The sequence below is a fragment of the Lynx rufus genome, unplaced genomic scaffold, assembly GCF_022079265.1.
Source record: "Lynx rufus isolate CCGP_SWC_20201006 ecotype Redwood Valley unplaced genomic scaffold, mLynRuf1.p SCAF_4, whole genome shotgun sequence".
Taxonomy (NCBI): domain Eukaryota; kingdom Metazoa; phylum Chordata; class Mammalia; order Carnivora; family Felidae; genus Lynx; species Lynx rufus.
In genome coordinates this window covers 54,438,453-54,459,165 of record NW_025814856.1, presented here as the reverse complement: position 1 = coordinate 54,459,165, position 20,713 = coordinate 54,438,453, and the positions used below count along the sequence as shown (strand labels likewise).

At 48.7% G+C, this 20,713-nt stretch overlaps 1 protein-coding gene across 1 annotated transcript in view; it reads right to left on the bottom strand.

Annotated features, from left to right (window-relative positions):
* Positions 1-12,268: 12,268 nt before the first annotated feature.
* Positions 12,269-20,713, bottom strand: part of TRH (thyrotropin releasing hormone) — a 70,311-nt gene continuing 61,866 nt past the window's right edge. Inside the window, exons 2-3 of the mRNA XM_047095891.1 lie at positions 13,399-13,611; positions 12,269-12,777 (exon numbers count right to left, since the gene is read on the bottom strand). Of these exons, the coding sequence (XP_046951847.1) occupies positions 12,269-12,777; positions 13,399-13,603 (714 nt within the window). The 5' untranslated portion in view covers positions 13,604-13,611. The remainder of the gene's footprint in view (positions 12,778-13,398; positions 13,612-20,713) is intronic.

Genomic DNA, 20,713 nt, shown 5'->3' with positions numbered 1-20,713 from the left:
TATGACACAAAGTAGAAAAAGAGGGATTATATGGTGCCTCTGTTTTATCAGCAAAAAAACTTTCCTCAAGGCCCCCATCTTCCCTCCATTGGCATTCCTTATTTCACTGGGTGACACAGACACCCCTAAACAGATCACTGGCAAGAGAACATAATTTCCAAGATTGGCTTAGATCCATCAAGACTCAACTCTTAGGAGATGCATGGCTGCATGATACCAGAACAAAACCAGGAAGAAATAGGAGAAATGCCTGTTGAAAAGGCAACTAACAATGTCTGACAGATTCTGAACACAAAAAGCTTTTATTGTAAAGGAAATGAAGAGTCATCAGGGTTTTTAAGCAAGAAGATGTAATGAAGTTTACATTTGAAAAGCTCACCCTGGTGGCCAAAAAGACAGATATTCAGAAGTCAGAAGAAGCAATGAAGAAATAGCAATAGCAATAGACCAAGGAAAAGAGAAAGGCTGCCCTAGATTTAGGAAAAGATGCAATTCTAAGATGCTTGGCAATCTTAGAATTTCCAAGTGTTTTCTTGTTCCCTACCTATTCCATTTCTATATCATCTTTTTTTTTTTAATTTTTTTTTAACGTTTATTTATTTTTGAGACAGAGAGAGACAGAGCATGAACGGGGGAGGGTCAGAGAGAGGGAGACACAGAATCTGAAACAGGCTCCAGGCTCTGAGCTGTCAGCACAGAGCCCAAAGCGGGGCTCGAACTCACAGAGTGCAAGATCGTGACCTGAGCCGAAGTCGGCCGCTTAACCGACTGAGACACCCAGGCGCCCCCATTTCTATATCATCTTATACCAGTTTTACGGATGCTGTATTTTATCTTATCTCTCTCTGAGGATACCAATTAGAGGGTGTTTTCTTTTCTTCTTCTTTTTTTTTTTCACCATCCTTTTCTGTTTTCGGAATTATCTCTGTTTTCTCTGGGGTCATTTTTTTCTGTTTTGTTTTGTTTGTCTTAGACTCTTGTTCAGGTTGCAAGTTTTCTTGAAATATTTAGATCATCCTTGATCATTCAATAATGGAAGAGCTAACCATGTGTGACCAATAAGCTATCCTCAAACAGAAATCTCCTCAGATATTTAAAATATAGAATCCACAGGAGTTACCGTGTCGTGGGAAAGCAGATACCTAAGCTCTGAACAGAGAAGCATCCGGACTATCGTTCACAATGAGCTTGAGAGTTATTAATACTGGTATTAGCCTGGTGACCCCTCTCCACAAAGCCCTTTAGACAGGACCTCAAACACACCGCAAGACCTCATGACCCACATAAAGAAAGACAGCCCATTCTCACTGACTGTACCTCTAGGAACTTCTCCCTCGGTTGTGACTCGTTAAGAAACGGTGTCTCCACAATGGTAGAATCTTTTAGAAGTTAAGCACCCTGCTTAAGATTCTCTCTCTCTTCTCTCTCTCTCTCTCTCTTCTGCCCCTCCCCCATTCATGTACATGCTTTCTCTCTCTTTCTCTCTCTCTCTCTTTCTCCCTCTCTGAAAAATAAAAAATGAATAGAAGTTAAGCACATGGTATCAGGAAAACATGAGTCATAGGTCATCCAAGGGTTGTAGTATCTATATTGTGAAGCTGTTCCTGAGAATGAAATGAGGTAATAGATGCAATGTGTTAAGCACTAGGTGTTGCAAGTGATTGATAAATGTAAGCTATTACTATTATTGTGGTTAATTAATGCACCCCTCATTGAGAAGGCAAGTCAGGCCCTCCATCTGGCTCTTCCAACTATGGCCACAAGAGAAGGGGAAGGGCCATGATGAGGAGACCCGTCTCCTCCCAGAGGTTGCTCTGGGCTTGGGTTTGAGAGGCTCGCATAGGAGCAGAAGCTGATGCTATAGGGGAGGAAGGCTGTCCTGAGAAGCAATGCCAAGCGAGATTAGAGAAGGCAAGATGAAGGCAGAATTTAAATCTCAGACAGAAATTTGATTCTGGACCCTGTCAACATAATCTATAGTGTAGTGGTTAAAAGCCTGAGTTTTGAGGCCATACAGAATTTGTAATCTTGGCTTAGCAACTCACTAGCTGTGTGATCCTAGATAAGTGTTGACCCCTCTCCGAACCTCGGTATCCTCATGTGTAGAATGGGAATAATAGCAAACATATACCTGATAAAATTATTGTGGGGATTCCATGGGATAACATACACGAAGTTCTGAGTTCAGTGAGCAGCCCTTAGTAAGTGCTCAGTAAATGTAGCTGCTGCAATAAAAAAAAAAAAAAAGATGATAATAATAATTGTCATTTGGTATCAATGGGCCTAAGGGGGTTATTAAAGTCTCCCATGATTCTGTAAACCAAACTGGCTTCTATCTCCACTATGGTACTATTACTGTGACTGCTAGTAAGGCTGTGTCCATCAAGGCCCTGGCAGGAAATGGCCACCCACTGCAAAAGAGAGAGAGAAATGAAGGGATTTCTTATCACGGGGAAGGCAGGGTGAAGAGAAACACAGAAGATAGTGCAGCACCCCGAGGTGGGAAACAGCGCCCACCAGGTGCGGCCCGCAGGGGTAAGGCAGAGGACGGTATCGCCCGGAATCCACGGAGAGCTGGAGCAGTTGGGGAGGGCTGACCCGCAGTAGGCGTGGCTGCAGTAGGAATGAAGCCAAAACAGCAGGAAGGGGGAGAGCAGAAGTACCCCAGCCTTCCCTCAGCCTTGGGTCTCCTGAACCACACCAGAATCTGGAGGGAGAGGGGACCCAGGTGGGGCAGTCTGCAGACACAGAAGGGGCAGAGAAGGGGTAGGGAGGGCAGACAGGTGATAATGCGAAGGCCAAGGAAGTCACTACCTGGAGCTCACCAAGCGACAGCCAGGGGTAGGAGAAACGTTGGTTGGAAATGTTGACAAGAGTGGTTATGATTTTGGAGGAAGGAGTGGTAGGGAAACTATACCAGATGAGGACAGGAGCTGTCCCCAACATTCCTCTCTAACCTGGGCAGTGACCCCGGGGAGTAGTTGGCAGGAGGTAGGGTGGGAGAAAGGAAGGAGTATTCCCCACTTGGAAACATGTAGGGGCACCTGGGTAGCTCAGTTGGTTGAGCATCCAACTTCAGCTCAGGTCATGATCTCGCTGCTCTGCTTCGGATTCTGTGTCTCGCTCTCTCTCTCTGCCTCTTCCCTGCTCTCTCTCTCTCTCTCTCTCTTTCAAAAATGAATAAACATTTAAAAATTTTTTTTAATTACTGAGGATCCCCAAAGAACATTTGATTGTGTGGCTTATATCCACTGATGTTTCCTATATTAGAAAATAAATTCAGACTTTTTAACGTTTATTTTTTCATTAAAATTTTTTTAAAAATTAAAATTTTTCATTATGGGTGGCTCAGTTGGTAAAGAGTCTGACTCTTTTTTTTTTAATTTTTTTTTGAATGTTTATTTATTTTTGGGACAGAGAGAGACAGAGCATGAACGGGGGAGGGGCAGAGAGAGAGGGAGACACAGAATCGGAAACAGGCTCCAGGCTCTGACCCATCAGCCCAGAGCCCGACGCGGGGCTCGAACTCACGGACCGCGAGATCGTGACCTGGCTGAAGTCGGACGCTTAACCGACTGCGCCACCCAGGCGCCCCGAGAGTCTGACTCTTGATTTCAGCTCAGGTCATGATCTCACAGTTCGTGGGTTCAAGCCCTGCATCAGGTTCTGTGTTGACAGCATGGAGCCTGCGTGGGATTCTCTGAATTCTGTCTCCCTCTCTCTCTGCCCCTCCCCTGCTTGCTCTTTCTCTCTCTCAGAAACAATAAAAACGTTTAAAAAATAAATAAAAAATAAAAATAACTTATAAATCCATTATGTTAACATAAATAAAACATTTTTATGGAAAACAGAGTTTTCCAATAAAAATAATTTACTGAGGGGGCGCCTGGGTGGCGCAGTCGGTTAAGCGTCCGACTTCAGCCAGGTCACGATCTCGCGGTCCGTGAGTTCGAGCCCCGCGTCGGGCTCTGGGCTGACGGCTCGGAGCCTGGAGCCTGTTTCCGATTCTGTGTCTCCCTCTCTCTCTGCCCCTCCCCCGTTCATGCTCTGTCTCTCTCTGTCCCAAAAATAAATAAACGTTGAAAAAAAAAAAATTTTTAAAAAAAAAATAATTTACTGAGAAGAGTGGCATTGGTTTACATTTTTATGAATTTGAAGACAACTACATTCTCTTATTTGCTTCTGTATTTAATCAACAGATTAGGGGTGCCTGCGTGGCTCAGTTGGTTAAGTATCCGACTTCAGCTCGGGTCATGGTCTCACAGTTTGTGGGTTCAAGTTCCACATCAGGATCTATGATGAAAGCTTGGAACCTGGAGCTTGCTTCAGATTCTGTGTCTCTCTCTCTCTCTTCCCTTTCCCTGCTCACGCACTCTCTCTCTCTCTCTCTCAAAAATAAATATTTTTTAAAAATCAACAGATTAAATTTGGGTTGAAGTCTGTGAAGATAAACTGGCCTCACACAGATATGTGGTTAGGAAGGTGACAGCCTCATGGATCCCCTGAAAGGGTCTTAGGACCCTAGGGGTCTTCAGAGCAATGTCAAGGAGGGACGGCATGCATGATACATGAGAGTCAGCATTGCTAGAGCTGCTCAGCTTGGAAACAGACTGTCTGAATGTAAATCTCAGATATATGGGCAAATCACCCAATCTCTCAGTTTGGGGGGCTCAGTTTCCTCCTAGAGAGGGTTAAATAACTTGCTCCTCACAGAGTGGTTTAAGCAGTGGAAAGTGCTAATAAACACTGACTTATTATTAGCCCAGAGCCTGGTACTAATAGGGGCTCTTTTATTTTCCCAGGTTGGACATCCCCTCCAAGACAATGTTCAATCTCCCAAGGATGGCCTGGACTTCGATGTTCCCCAGGGGAACATCCCCCTGAGACCCTGTGCCCTTCCCAGGGGAGACTCGGGCTGAGCCCAGCATGTGCCTGTGCCATCTCTCTGGCCACGGGTTCAAAGCAGCCTCCCCCACGTGTGCCTGCCAGCCTCTGGCACGTCAGGCCAGTTGTACCTACGTTGGTACAACGTACCAAGCTCTCCTCCCCAGCAGCTGGCAATTAGGAAGTCACTCTCCATAATGGACAAGACCTAATCAGCCTGCTGATAATTACCAGACCCGGAACGTGGTTGTGATTCAGGAAAGATGATCCCTGAAGACCAGAGCCACTTAAATCCTGGCACTGACCATGGGTCCCCTTGGTAACCTGTAACTCAGCACAATTTAGCCACTGAGCTAATTGATGTTCTCCAAGGCAGTCAGCTCGTACTCGGGCAATCAAAATGGGCTCTAATTGCCAACATCCTTCAGGTAAGAAACTCCACATGTTCTCTTGCCACCCAAGAGGCCCAAGCAGGAACTGAGTCTCTTGGCAAACTAGTCCTCTGATTGGATTTAATTAACCAAAATAAGGTTCGAAGAAAGAGTTAATTAAAGAACATATTAGAGGAAGTCACGATATTGAGATGTTTCACAGCAAAGCTGGGCAGGCAGCTTCGCTGAATTCATGAGAGGTGGCTCCTTGAAGAAACATTCCCCAGGTTCCCAAAACTGCCTGGGCAAGCAACAGCAGGGGGAGAAGAGGGACTGCCAGACTTGCTGTCTTACAGAACCCAGGTGAGCCCTGTGGTGCCGTCCACATGAGACGTGTGGCCTGGGCAAGTCAAGTCGTTTCACTTCTGAGCCACGCATTTCCCACCCATAAAGTAGGGGTGGAAAAGGTGGGTGGACAGTGCCTTCCACAGTGCCCTGCACAAACTAGGTTCTTGGTAGCACAGTGCAGAGGTTAAAACTGGCCCCTGAAGAGGGCCCCTTTGTGCCCTCCAAAGTGTTTCAAAAGGCAGAGTAATTGGGTAGATGGTACACTGGGTTGCAACATAAGCTCTCAGCTCCGTGGCCGTCTGTCCATGGGGCCGGGTTCGCAGGTCTGTAGTGACTGCATAGCACCCTACGATATATGGGTTTGCCTCACCACCTTGCTCTCTGACTGGGGAACAAGGCAGACCTGGTCTCAAATCCCAGGTCCACCCTAGCGAGTGGCCTTCATTCATACTCAACAAATATTTGCTCTGCACCAGGCACTGTCCTGGGTGCTGGGGGTGCAGGAGTGGCTCTTGCTTTACGGGGCACAGAGTTTGGTGAGGGAGGAGTCTCTTATGAAAAAATCACCCAGGAGGACTATGACAGATCCTACTGGTACCTCACCCCATCCCCTCAGCTCTCACCTTTGCAGTACACATAATGGCATCCTGAGATTCTTCACGCAATGGCCTCCTTCTTGTGGCACACAGGGCAAGCTGGAAGCATCAGGAAGTTAACATCCCCAGGAGCAGCCCCCAACCCCTGATCAAAGGGAATCAGTGGAAAATCTCCACCTTTCTCACCCCATCGAGTAGGACAATTCTAAGGCCTGTTCTACAGTTTCCCAAGGAAAACCTGCTCACTGATGCATTCCACATGCACTTCCCTCCCTTTTCCCAGTCACTCCCCAACTCTCAGACCACTTCCTGGGATCACTCTCCAAGCAAACTCTTTACACCCCTGGGACTACCCTGCAGGTAAACTACTTGGACTCAAATCCTTGTCCGGGGGTCTGGTGCTGGGGGCACCCAGCCTAAGACAGATATAATCACAAACTGTGATAGCCTCAAGGAAGGGGCAGGAGAGATACAGTGCCACATCCTGACAAAGTGTCATCTGAAGTGACGGTTAAGGAGGAGTAAGGAGTTACCTAGTGTGAATCATCAATTCAGCAGAGCAACCAGAAATCCTTTTGGAAATGTTAAGCAAAAAGAGGTAACACAGGGTTGGCATTCAGCCCCTGGCACTGCTGTGGCCTCACGAGTGTATCTGAATCCATCCATTGTAACTGGACATGTGTTCTGATTCACTGATGCCTGTCTTAAACCAGTTGTTGAATATTTTGAGAATCACTTTTGGAACTAGGTGTTTATGAAATTGTCGAGGGCTTAAGGAGCAGGATTGCAGAGTGATACCACATAAGTGACCTGCCAGGGAAGCTGTTTCCTCTGTTTCCACTCAGGAAAGTGGGAAATGAGGAGACAGCCATTGGGATTATTGAACTTGACAACTCACTCTTTGAAACACTAGTCAGCAATAAAAAGGAACAAACTATCAAAACATGCTGCATCATGGATGAAATTCAAAAAAGTGCTAATTGGTAGAAGCCAGGAACAAGAAACCACATATTGAATGATTCTATATGTACTAAATGTCTAGGAAAGGCAGATTGATGGAGAAAAAGTAGTAAGTGGCTGCCTGGGGCTGATGGTAGGGAGAGAGATTCATTGTAAGCATTACCTTACTGCGGGTCTGAAAATGTTTTTAAAAAATTACTAAAAATCATTGAATTGCATGCCTGCAATTCAGGGTAATTTTTACATGTAAAACATATGCCTAATAAAGTTGTTTTAGAAGGGAAAGAAAAAGAAAAAAACCATACTGGTAAAGCTGTGAAGCTGGACAGAAAGCTGCTATCCATAACTGACTCTAGATACTTCCAAAGCTAGGGTTTGGATACCAGAAAGCTGTTGCAGAAACATCACACCTCACTATAGCCCTGCTTTTCAGCAGGAGTAGTCAAAGCAGCCTTCCAAATCTCACATGAAAGCGCCCATGCGGAGAACTTACTGTGGAATCCAAGACTCTAGCTGCAAGGGAGTCTGAGAAATATAGTCTTTGCTTTCCAACCTCCACAGTGCAGGAAGACACATAGAAGGGAACACAGGTAATATAAAAAGTAGGAGAGAAGAAGGCTCTAGAAGTGCCTGGGTGGCTCAATAGGTTAAGTGTCTGACTTCGGCTTAGGTCATAATCTCATGGTTTATGGGTCTGACAACCGCGTCCCCGCCCCCCCACCTGCCCATCTGGCTCCACACTGAGCATGAAACTTGCCGTGAGATTCTCTCTTTCCCCCTGTGTCCCTCCCCAGCGCCCTCTCGCTCTCTAAAAAAAACAATGAAATTTAAAAAAGAGTACTTTTCCTAATGTTTGGCCCCAGAGGAAGTGCTCAGGAATTTTTTTTTCTTTCATCCTTCAAAGCTGTCCCTTCCCCTCAATGAAGCCTTCCCTGATTCCACTCCAAACCACACTGCTTTCTTACACATCCAAACCGTGGTGGTCTGAGTCCCTGTGTGGGGACTGGACTGAACCAGGGAGAGAGAGGGAGGACTGGATAAGGCACAAAGCCTGGATGAGTCACATCCCCTTCAGGGCTAGAGGACAAGGTGGAAGAGGAAAGGGAGGATCCAAAATACCTCAGATTTCAGATGTTAGCAACTCCAATAACACATTATTTCTTCCCACTAAGCCTTTATTAATGCTCTTTTCTTCTGCCTGAAATGTCTTTCCTTTTGTTTATCCTTTGACTCAGCTTGGATGCTTCCCCCTCCGGGAAGCCTGTTCACCCAATGACCCCTCATCTGTACTCCCCTTGCATGCTTTGCTCACCAAAATCAACACGTCTTACCCTAAGTGGCCATCATCTGTTTGCTTGTCTGTCTCTTCACTGGCAAGGGAGCCCCTTAAGGGCAGGGATCCCCAGGAAGTTAGGCTGGGGGAACTAAGATAGAAGTAACCTGAAGCTTTCCACATCCACTCAGTGAAGCACCTATTTCATGCTGGGCCCTGATCTAAGCAGCTTCAATAAAGGCAGACATATGTGAGAGAGGAAAGATGGGAAGGATTTCAGTGGAGAGAGACCAAGGGAGGAGGCGTCTGTGTTAGTCAGGATTGGCTAAGTCAGCCGCGGTAACAAATAAACCCTGAAATCTCAGTGACTTAATACGAGTTTATTTCTCACACGTGAGAAGTCTGATGTGGGTGTGCAGTGTCTAACTTCTACCTTGTGACTCTGGGGTCTAGAATCCTGCCATCAAGTGTTCTGCCATCTCAACACGTGGCCCCCCCAGGCTTCTAAGGCAGGAAGAAAGGGGTAAAGGAGACTCATGGGCTCTAACTGCCTCAGCTGGGGAGTGACACCTGTCTGCTCACAGCTCATTGGCCAGGGCTAGTCATGACTTCATCCCAAGTGCCAGGGAAGCTGGGGGAGTTTAGGGAAGCATGTGGAGCATCTCTGTCTCAGCATCCTAAGCTGGGCAAAAGGCACCAGTATAAGAGTGGGAAGGAGAGGGAGTATTTGGGGGAGCAGCACATAGACCCATAAAGCTCCAGTTCCCGGCATGGACTCATAATAAAGCGCCCGTAACTGATTTTTGTTTTTAAATTTTTTTTTCAACGTTTATTTATTTTTGGGACAGAGAGAGACAGAGCATGAACGGGAGAGGGGCAGAGAGAGAGGGAGACACAGAATCGGAAACAGGCTCCAGGCTCTGAGCCATCAGCCCAGAACCCGACGCGGGGCTCGAACTCACGGACCGCGAGATCGTGACCTGGCTGAAGTCGGACGCTTAACCGACTGCGCCACCCAGGCGCCCCTGATTTTTGTTTTTAAATGTGTTTTGTTTTGTTTTACTTTGTGTGTGTGTGTGTGATTGGAGAATGAATGAAAGAAAGAGTAAATTGTTCTGCAAGGTTCAGTTTTGAGTCCCTCTGGTCCTGGGGCGCTAGAGCTCAAAGTGCTGTTTATCAATGGTCTACTTGGGGCCACACACTGTGCAAGGACTGTACGCATATTACTGCATCCCATTTACTTCTTAGAAAAACTCTGAGGGAGGCGTAGGGATTTCTATGCCCATATTACAGATGAGAAGACTGAGGCTCCAACTAGTTTAATCATCTGTCCGGGACTGAAGCCAATGCCCGATCCTTTCCATCATGTGCATTGGTACAATCACTCACAGGAGCAGAGGGAAAAAACTTAAATGGCTAGGAGGTGGGTTTCTCACACTCTTCAAGTCTTCCCATATCTGAGGAGGAAACACCACCTCCCACATCAATCAAGTTTGGAAGCGGAAGAGGGTAGAGTATATCCTTGGTCAAGGGCTCCACTTATTCACACTCAACTGCAGCTCAACTTTCTTCAACTGCATGGACATGGTAACTGTCCTGGGGTGGTCACGAGATTCACTGAGAAAGTGTCTATAAGCACTGAGGACCAAGGAAGTACTGTATCAGTGGTCCACATTGCCTCTATTAGGGCACTCACCTTTCAGAGGGGTACTGTAAGCAGAGGGAATGTTATTAGGGCCCCACTTGCCCTGATGGTGACAATTGGTGTTTTAACGTTGTCTTAAGACCTTCCAGAGGAAGGCAGCCCAGTGGGGTGGAAAGTCAGGCATAAAGGAAGGCCAGCCCTACATGCTTCATGCACCCTGGGGCAAGACACTAGTCTCTGTGTCGGTTCTTTCATCTGAAAGTGAGAAAAATCCACAAATCCATCAAATACTTAATGTTTCAGAGGGCTTTGGGGAATAATATTGGAGATGTGGGTGTGCATGCATCTAATAAACCACAAGTCTTCCTCTGTCCCGACCACACCTGAACCATGTGTCCCCCAAGGAGAGGAGCTGGAGCTCAGATACCCTTCTAGCCCCCTCCTTCCACTGCCCAAGAAAGTGACCAAAAGCTGTTTTGCAGAAAAGCCGAATAGCTCATCCATCCACCAAACGAATGGTGGTCTAATTCAGAGTCTAAGGCCTGAGAAAATTTGGGAATTCAATTTGTTTGTTTGTTTGTTTGTTTTTAAATGTATTTATTTTGAGAGTGAGAGACAGAGCTAGCTGGGGAGGGGCAGAGAGAGGAAGAGAAAGAATCCCAAGGAGGCTCTGTTCTGTCAGCGAGGAGTCTGATCCCACAAACCGTGAGATCATGACCTGAACCAAAATCAAGAGTTGGAGGCTTAACTGCTTAACCAAGTAAGCCACCTGGGTACCCCTGGGAGGCCAGTTTAAATCAGAAGTTGCAAACCAGCAGTGAGTGGGCCAAACTCAGCTTCAGACAAGTTACTTAGCCTTTCTGTACCTTGGTTTCTTCATCAGGAAAATGGGCATAATAATAGTAATAATACCTAGAGGGATTATTGTGTTGACTAAAAGAATTAATATAGGGAAGCTCAGCTGGCTCAGTCGGAGGAGTCTGCAGCTCCCAATCCCAGGGTTGGGAGTTCAAGCCCTACGTTGGGTGTAGAAATTACTTAAAAAAATAAAACACTAAAAAAAAAGAAAAGAATTAGTATATGTAAATTGCTCAGGACACTGACTGACACATAACAAGTGTTGTGTATACGTTGTTGTTATTATTTGATTCACATGATGTTCAAGTTTTTGGATTTAAGTGTCTCCACTTAGCTGGCCTCTTCATTTTGCCCCAGTCCCTCTTGTCCTGCACCCGGCTTGCTCTCCTGCCCAAGCCCAGAAGGCTGCTAGTTTGAGTTCCCAACCACAGCCTAGTCCTATGTCCTCATTGTCTCTGCTGGATGACACAGATTGTTGATTCTTGCCATTGAACCATGACGATTACAAGTCCTGATGCCCTTCTCAACAGAACTGAGGAGCCTTAATCTTGTCCCCCTCAATGTTAGAAAGAGAAACCCCACACCAGCTGAGAAAAAACTAGAGCCACAGAGCTCCAAGATTATCTGGATGCATGTTTTATTATCATTCAGATGATGATCACGGACAAGGGGAAGGCGCCTAGAGGGTTATATACAAGTTCAGCATTCAGGGCTGTTTACATACGCCCGCACATCTTTATTCCCACAACCGTCACACAGCACAGCACAGGATGCCTCCACCTGCCATCATTCCCCTAAGCAGAACATAGCCATGGGTCAGGGCTCTGCACACCCACAAAAAGGAGGCCCAAGAAGCAGAGGAGACCCCCAGTTCTGGAGGTAAATAAAGTTGACATGTGGCAAATCTTGACTCATGGAGCAGGGGATAGACACTGGATTTGGACATCACATCTTCAATCCCACCCTGACCTCACTGGCTGCTGGACCCAGTCACCCTGCTCCTCTCTGGGGATCCCTTAAAAGACACAGAAGGGTCATTTTTAGCCAGGGCTAAGGAAGGGGAGCAGCCTGTGGGGGTGCGGGGAGAGGGACTCTGGGATCTGTCCCCTGCCAACAGTGCAAAGTGGGGAAATCCAGGGTTTTAATTCAGGCTCCCGTTCTCATCTCCCTGAAGGAGGAGGGGGAACAAGGCCAGAGAACTGGGTGTTGTACATACAGGGGGCTCGGGTTTATGGTCAGGGATCTAAGGAGTAGGGAAAGAAGGGGTCACAAAGGGAATAGGACCCACAGGACTTAAGACATTCTTAGACCCCAAACTTGATAGGAAGCTGGTTCACTCCTCCAGGGGCTCCCTGGCCCAGGCCGCCCGCCGCCCAGGATGCTGCCGCTTCTCCTCAGCCCCCTGACCCCTGCTCAGGTCATCCAGGAGCCCCAGCAGGAGGCTGGCTTGACCACAGGCTCCCTGAGGCTCACATGGGCCTCCCAGAGCCCTCTTGCCCGGATGTTGGCGTTTCTCAGGCATCAGCTCTCCCTCCTCCACCTCCTCTTCCTCTTCTTCCCAGCTCCTTTGGGCCTTGGGATCCACCAGCCGTCTGCCTGGGTGCTGCCTCTTGGTGAAAGTGTACCCAAGCCAGGAGGAGCGCCGGCCAGGGTGCTGCCGCTTCTGCTGGGTTACCTCTGACCATGCAGCCACATCCTCCCGCCGGCCAGGGTGCTGCCGCTTGTGGGGGCCCATGGCCCCTCCTTCTTCTTCCTCTTCAACTCCGTCTTCTGCCTCCTCCTCCTCCCTTTTGCCAGGATGCTGACGCTTGGAGAGCCAGTCGGGTTGAATGATCTGGGACTCTGGGGAAGGAAAGGGGCCAGTGAGGGACCTCCTGACCCCCAAGTGCCCACTCCAGCCTTGCTCCTACTTAAGGCAGATTCCCTGCAGCACTCATCCAGAGTCACAGCCTTGTATAGCCTCTTAGACATCACAGACACACACACAGATACAGATGGTCAAAGGCATGACCTCTGGTTCTAGTCCTAGCTCTGCCACTCCCTAGCTGTGTGACCATAAGCAACTTACTTAATTTCCTGAGCCTCAGTTTTCTTCTGTGTAAAATGAGTAATAACAGTATCAGTCTAAGAGCTTGTTAGGATGATTAAATAGTGTGATAAAGTGTTTGAAGGGCTTAGAACAGTGCCTGGCATATACGAGTCTAATAAGTAGTAATTAAAACTGTCACATACAGAGAGACTTTTGCTCTATCCCCTGCACAGAATCTTCCCCACTGGAAGCCTGCTCTCTGTAAAACATTCCCAGGATGGGCATGGAATAGAAATCTGATCTCAGAAGGCCAACAGTTTCTAAGCTTCTGAAAGGCAAGAGTTTGGATGACCAAGTTGCTCCCCACCTCTGCATCTGGGTTTCCCCCAACCCTCTTGGGGGCCTCTGGTGGGAAGGACAGACCCACCCCTCACCTGATTCTCCATCGTCCTGATTCCCTCGCAGACGCAGGAGGTCTTCCTGGAGGAGGAGGAGGCGCTCTGCCTGGCGCAAGAGGTCGTCCAGGCCTGCGTGCTCACCGGCCTCGTGCTGGGCCACCTCCGGCTGGGCGCGGCCTCCCGGAATACCAGCCACGGTCAAGGTCAACGCCAAGGCGAGCAGCAACCAAGGGCCAGGCATTGCGGGGCCTAGGATTGGGAATACAGAGAGTATAAGGGGGCGCCGCCCCTCTTCCAGCCCTCCACCACCTCCCCCTTTCCTGTCCCAGCGGGTCCCCAAGGTGGGTAACAAATTCAAACACCCTCCTGCGGCCAGGACCACCTGCTACCTTAGGGTGGGATAGGGGCAGCCTCAGGCTCTGAGTGTCCTCACCCACAGAGATGCTTGGAGTACCTGCCCGCGCCCAGTTGTGCCTGCGCGAGCCTGGAAGCCGTGGGAACCCCATCGCCACCGCCACTCCTCAGTGTCACCCGGAGCTGGGGAAGCCAGCGCGCTGCAGGCTCGCCAGGAGTGTAGCCACCAAGAGCGCGGGGCCCGACGGCCACAATGCTAATTCCTGCGTCGCAGGCTAAGATTCTTCCCGGCGCCACATTTTTGGTCCAACGCTCCTTTCCCAACATTCGAATTCCCATGTCACCGTTCCAATTCCAACTCTTAGATTCTATTTCCAATGCTAAGATTCTTTGGCTAAGCTAGGAAACCACCAGTTCTGACTCTAAAATCCTAATTTCAACGGTGAAATTGTTTCTAACGCTGAGGCTGACACTCTAAGGCTAAGATTCGAGTCCAACGCGAAAATCAGTCTCTAACGTCAGGATTCGGATTCTAACCCTCAGGCTCTGACGCCGGACACCCAGCTCTGCCCAGTTCTGCCCCGACGTTCCGGCGCGGACCTACAGCTGCCATCTAGGCAGGGGTGGGATGGAGAACTTTCCATCCTACCGACACTGGGCGCCGAGCGCTGCAGAGACCGGGACGTGAGCGCACAGGAGTGAACGCCACCAGTGTGCCCGCACCACCAGCTGCCTCGTCCAGTCCGCGGCCCGCGCTGTGGAAGCCCCGGGAGGTATGAGCGCAGCGCCCCAGCCGGTGCGCGGGTGCTACGCTCCGGGAGGCGCTCGGGGGACAAAAGCCACGGCTTCTTCCCGGCCTCACCGAGGGCTGGTGGAGAGGGCTCCCTTTCCAGTGCTCCCGGACGCTCCTGCGGGGAGGCGAGGGAACAGCGATGGTTACCTGCCGGGCGCGAGCTCCGCGGGACCGGTCCGAGATCCTGGGGCTCCGAGTTCGGAGTTTTGGGGCCTAGAGCCGGCGGATCAGGAGGCGGGGAGCGCTGGCAGGACCCGGACCCCGCTGCCCGCTTCTCGGAGGGGCCGCTGCTTATATCTGCGCGGGGCGGAGGCGCGGGTGAGGTCAGCGGGGAGGGGTCGCGGACGCCGGGAAGGGGCGCTGACGGCAGCCGGCCCCGTGGGTACCCCGCCCGCCAGCTCCCCCGGAAATCTGGGGCGGGGGCGGCGGGGGCGGCGATAAGGCGCGAGCCGGAGCTTGGGGTGCTGATGTTGGGTCGCTTCTGCACCCGGCTCCGAAGGTTTGTTGTCTAAGAGAACGCTCATGGAGAGGACAGAGGGAGGCAGAGAGATAGCGAATCACACCGTTAAAACGAGACACACAGGAGAGGATAGGAGATAGTGACAAAGACTGAAAGAGGCACACTGAGAGCAGAGACAAACACCAAAGAGACACAGGGAGAGACAGAGACAGAGAGAGACAGAGAAGGAGAAAGAGAAGGGGGGAGAGGACAGAGGAAGAAAGTAGGGGACAATTGGGACTTGGGTTCTGATCTTGACTGTGTCACTTCTGGCGAATGCCTCCGGCTCCCTGGGCCTCAATTTTCTCATCTGTACAGTGGGAGAGAGGGACAGTTTTCAGAATGCCAAACCTGGTAGCCTGGGGCTACCACCTGCTCACAGATGGTTTTGTTTGACTGCCACAGTGATTTGAAAAAAACTGAATAACTAACATTTAAAAACCAGGAAGAATTTGGGACCAAGAATTTGGCCAGCTGGAGCTGAGCCTGGTTGCCCCAGTCACCAAGGCAGGACATTGGAGTTTGTGGCCCCTGGACCAGAAAGAAGTCTGTTGGTACCCACCCCATCAAAGCAAAGGAGGAGAGGGGATGTAGGGAGGAGAAAAGCATGGATGATAAGGCTCTTGTTCCTCAGTCAGTCCCCAAAATCACATTGGAAGAGAACACTGCCATATCTAGTCCTGAGTACAGCCTCCATCCTGAAACACTTAAGGGGAACCTACAGTGTGCCAGGCTCCTTGGTCAGCCTATAGACACAGAAGTCAGCCAGGCCTACTTAGAGGGAACTACATTTTAGGCAAGGGAACATCAGTGAAGTCATCTCCTACCTCTAGACCATCTCAACATTAGTCTGCCTCCCCATACGATATTTCTTCAGCCTCCCATTTTATTTTATTTTAGTTACTTTTTTATTTAAAATCATTTTTAATGTTTTACATATTTTAGAAAGAGAGAGAGACAGAATGTGAGCAGGGGATGTTCAGAAAGAGAGGGAGACACAGAATCTGAAGCAGGCTCCAGGCTCTCAGCAAAGAGACTGATGCAGGGCTCGAACTCACCAACTGGAAGATCATGACCCCAGCCAAAGTTGGGCACTTAACTGACTGAACCACCCAGGTGCCCCCAGCCTCACATTTTAATTGAGTACATGTTGAATGCCCCCAGCCATGCTGGGGGTCTGGAAAGAGATTCCAAAAGTGTTCAATTATCACTCCTTCCCTTGGCATTGCACCCAACTTTCTACCATATCACCACAAACTCACATCACCTGGCAAGATAAACAAAGTAGAGACTATTAGTCCCACTTTATAGACAAAGACGCAGAGGTTTGGGGAGGCAGAAGGACTTGGAACATAAGAGGTGGGAGGGAACTTTCAGATCCCCAGCTAGAGTCCTCTCCTCATTTTTAGACGAGGAAACCGAGGCCCATAGAGATGACCTGATCTGCTTCCTGACTCCCCTGCACCCCCAGAGTCAGAAAGTTGGCTGGTGTAGACTACAAACCTGAAACCTGCTTCATCTCCCAGCCAGACTCCAGGATTTGAAGACTCGCCATCCATACTAAGCATTAAATCAGACAGACAGACAGACCTATTATCTTTCACATATAAGGAAAAGGTGTAAATTGATAGAATCTCTATGGGTGGTAACCTGAAAATGTAACACATATGTACCTTCCACAAGACATCCCACAGACACCCATACCTGTGCACAAGGATGTATGCACAGACCATTTGGTGCAGCATAGTTATTAGAAGCCAGAATTGGAAACAGCCTGGATGTCTGTTCATCATGAGGTGTCTGCTTAAATCAACTAGGACCCAACTAAAACTATGGGTATTATATTCTGACTTTGAAGAATGAGGCAGTTCCCTATGTACAGATGTGGAATAAGCTCCAGGACATATTGTTACATGAGAAAAAGCGGAGCAGAGAACAATGTGTACATCATGTGCACGCATGTGATGGCGCGGGAGATGAACTGTTATGCTCTTCCGCAGAGTGTCTCTCTGGAGGGATGGGTGAGAACAGTGCAGATAGGGAACAGGGAGCTGGGGAAGGGAAGGCCAGTGGTCCGGGGCTTGCTTTTCACGGTCAGCCCTTAGTGCTGCTTGAATTTTCTTTCTTTGCATCGTTACCTATCTACAAACCAACAAGCAGCACCAACAAAACAAAACAACAGAATGTCATCTGAGGCATAAAAGGAGTGATAAGTGTGGATGGATAGAAAAGCTGCCTGGTAGAGGGTGAGCCGGCTGGAACATCGCCCCCTGGTGAGCCCATTTGATGTGTTTCTATAATCAGGGATTTGAGTTGTCTGTTAGGAGGACAGTTCCTGGAGGGCTGGGAAGGGGAGGGGAGAGGAGAGTTCTCACATTGCCCAAGGGACTAGAGAGGATGGTACAGGCATCTGATCGTCCTTTCCTCTGTTTGTCCTTTCCTCTCTTCCTTTCCTTCCCTCAGCAAATATTCATTGAACCCCTAGAAAGTACCAGGACCTATTCTGGATCTTGGGCACTGTGTTAACTTGCGTTTCTGATGCTTTGACCTGGGGGGGGGGCGGGGGGGGGGGGGTTCTGGCTGACTCTGGGGAAAGGGCCTCTCCCAGGATTAGCCAATTCTTAGAGATGATAAGGGACTCACCTGGGAACACCTTTCATAGGCAAACTAACCAATCCAGAGCCCCCCCCCCCCCCCCCCCCCCCCCGAGGCTACTGCCTCCTTGCCCTTATCACCCTAAGCCCAGTACGGGACAGCTACAGTTACAGATTGCCCCTAAACCCCAGAGCCACTGAAGTTATTCAAACCAGCCAATCCTAAACCTGTTTACCCTGCCTCCCCATTCCTTTGTTCCTTCGTTCCCTCAGGCAGAAACAACAATTAAGGCACTGGTCCACCTTCCACCTTTCCCCTACCCCCTGCTTCCTCTGCCTCCTTACTACCGGATCCTGGTGCGACAAGGATCCGGCCAAGCAAAAAGGATCCTGCTCTGGTCTCTCACTGAGCTGACAGTCCAGTCGTTATGTCGCACATATTTTTCTCACTTGCTTTTATTTTTTCTCTAACAAGTGTGCTTGATTTTCAAGACTGTAATTGCTTATCAGATTAAGACAGCTATGCTTTTGAAAATGAATAATGGGATAGTTTAATGGTGAGTTTGTACATTAATTTGTAACTCCCAGTGCCTGCCCACCCACCCCTACCCCAACACACACACACACACCCACATCCCTCCCCCCCTCCCCCCCCCCCCTCACACACACCCCACAGACACCTTCCTACAGGAGGTCTGTTGAGTCTCAGGGTGGGTTCTGATTTTCCAGACTCTGTCTTCCCTAATTTCCCCTGTCTTCTCCCTCAAAGTCTCTTTGCTCCCTGTTCAAGGATGTCTCCTATATATTATAGGGTCTTTTTCAACTCTGAGCGATATAGAAGGGCCTGAAGTAGGCCCATCTCAATTATGTATTAATATTTTTTACATAGTTGTTTCCTAAATTAAACTTTTTATTTTGAGATAATTGTAGATTCACATGTAGCTCTAAGAAATAATACAAAGAGGCTGTGGGTACCCTCTGCCCAACTTCTTTTTTTTTTTTTCAACGTTTATTTATTTTTGGGAGAGAGAGACAGAGCATGAATGGGGGAGGGGCAGAGAGAGAGGGAGACACAGAATCGGAAACAGGCTCCAGGCTCTGAGCCATCAGCCCAGAGCCCGACGCGGGGCTCGAACTCACGGACCACGAGATCGTGACCTGGCTGAAGTCGGACGCTTAACCGACTGCGCCACCCAGGTGCCCCTGCCCAACTTCTTTTAATGGTTGCCTCTTGTAAAACTATATAGTACAAAGTCACAACCAGGATACTGACATTGATACAATCCACTGATCTTATTCAGATTTCCCCAGTTTTACTTGTACTCATTTGTGAGTGTATGCACTTAGTTCTACGCAATTTTATCACATGTATAGGTTTGAGTGTGGATATAGACTCAATTCTTTCCTTTATATTCTGTTTTTGCTGTCAAAACAATGAAGGTCTTCTTTTCCTCAAGATCATAAAAATTCCAGGAAGAAAAATCCATTTAGTGTCTGCTTTTTCTCCATAGAAATTCATTCCAGAAATCTTTCTAATCCATATTTCCCTTTACCCTTTCCATTGGAGATTTTTGACCCAACTGAGTGACAATTCCTTGATGATGAATCCACTGGAAACTTTTCAGTTCTCATTTCAATCACTGATTTATTTTTTTATTCAATGAATAGTTCCAGTATACACACAGGTGTCAGGCATAGGCCTGGCCACACCATGGGTGCAGAAGGGCGGGGGGTGCAGGGATGTACAAGGTAAGAGACAGGTGGGAAGCAGTCAGATCTCACGGGGCTTTATTGGCTCTACAGAGTAAGGAGTTTGGAATTTATTCTCAAGGCAGTGGGGAAATAGAGGGGTTAAAGCAGGGGAGAGATGTGACCTGATTTGTTCTCTAACCATCCATCTGGCTGCTTGGTGAATTATAAGCTTATGGGGGGCAAGAGGGAAGCAGCAAAACCAGTGAGGAACCTCCATGAAACTCTTGCTCCTTTGTGAAACTCTTCTGCCTGTCTCATCGGGTTGTTCTCTTCTGCTTTTGGGCTCTCCTTCTGCTATGCTTGGCTGTGGAGTGGGCCCCACTGAGCCCAGTGTGTGTCTGCAGTCACCCCAAGCACCATCCCCAGGCCACCTCATCTTCACTTCACCAGGCCACATGCTGGTGCCTCCCAAATCAGCTTCTCCACAGAAAACTATGTGGCCCTCAGAAAGAAAGAGCCCCTTCCAGGGCGATCCTCTCCTGCAAGCAAGAGAAAATACAACCCAAACTGGCTCAAGCAAAATAAAAGGCGGATGTACTGGTACATGTGACCAACAACGTAAAGACCTAGGACTAGCTTCAGGGATGGCAGGATCTAGAGGCTCAAATGATGTCATTCAGAATCTGTCCTTTTTCTCCGTTTGTAATCTCCACTTTCCTCTAGATGGCTTCATTCTCGGGCTGAGTGTCCTCAAAGGTGGAGAAGTAATCATGGGCATCCCTGGGATCACACTGTCCCAGCTGAGTTACCCTAAAAGCAAAAGAGCCCTTCTCATTCCCAAAAGTCCCAGGGTTAGTTCCCATTGGCCCAGGCTGGGTCACATGCCCATTCCTGAACAGACCACTGTGATTCTGATTGGCCAACGGGTCAGCCTATCTGAACAGCATGGACACAGGGGGTCCTCCAAAGGTATATTGGGCTTCACCCACTAGAAGAAGAGGAGCTGAATGACAAGTACATAAACAACACAGGTCTCCTACGTCCCCATTGCACAGATGAGGAAACCAAGACTCAGACAGAGGAGAGGGTTGCCTGAGTCCCTCAGTGAACCAGCAACAACCTCAAGACCAGTGCCCTACCCCATTTTTCCTTCACAGTGTCTGGGTCAGGGTTTTCTCTAAAGAAACTGGAAGAGGGGACGCCTGGATGGCTCAGTTGGTTAAGCCATGGACTTCAACTCAGGCCATAATCTAATGGTTTGTGGGTTCAAGCCCCACGTCGGGCTCTGTGTTGTCACTGCGGAGCCTGCTTTGGATCCTCTGTCCCCTTCTTTCTCTGCCCCTCCCCCACTCTATCTCCCCAAAATAAATAAACATTAAAAAAGAAAAGAAAAGAAACCGAAGTGGCCAAATTCTTACT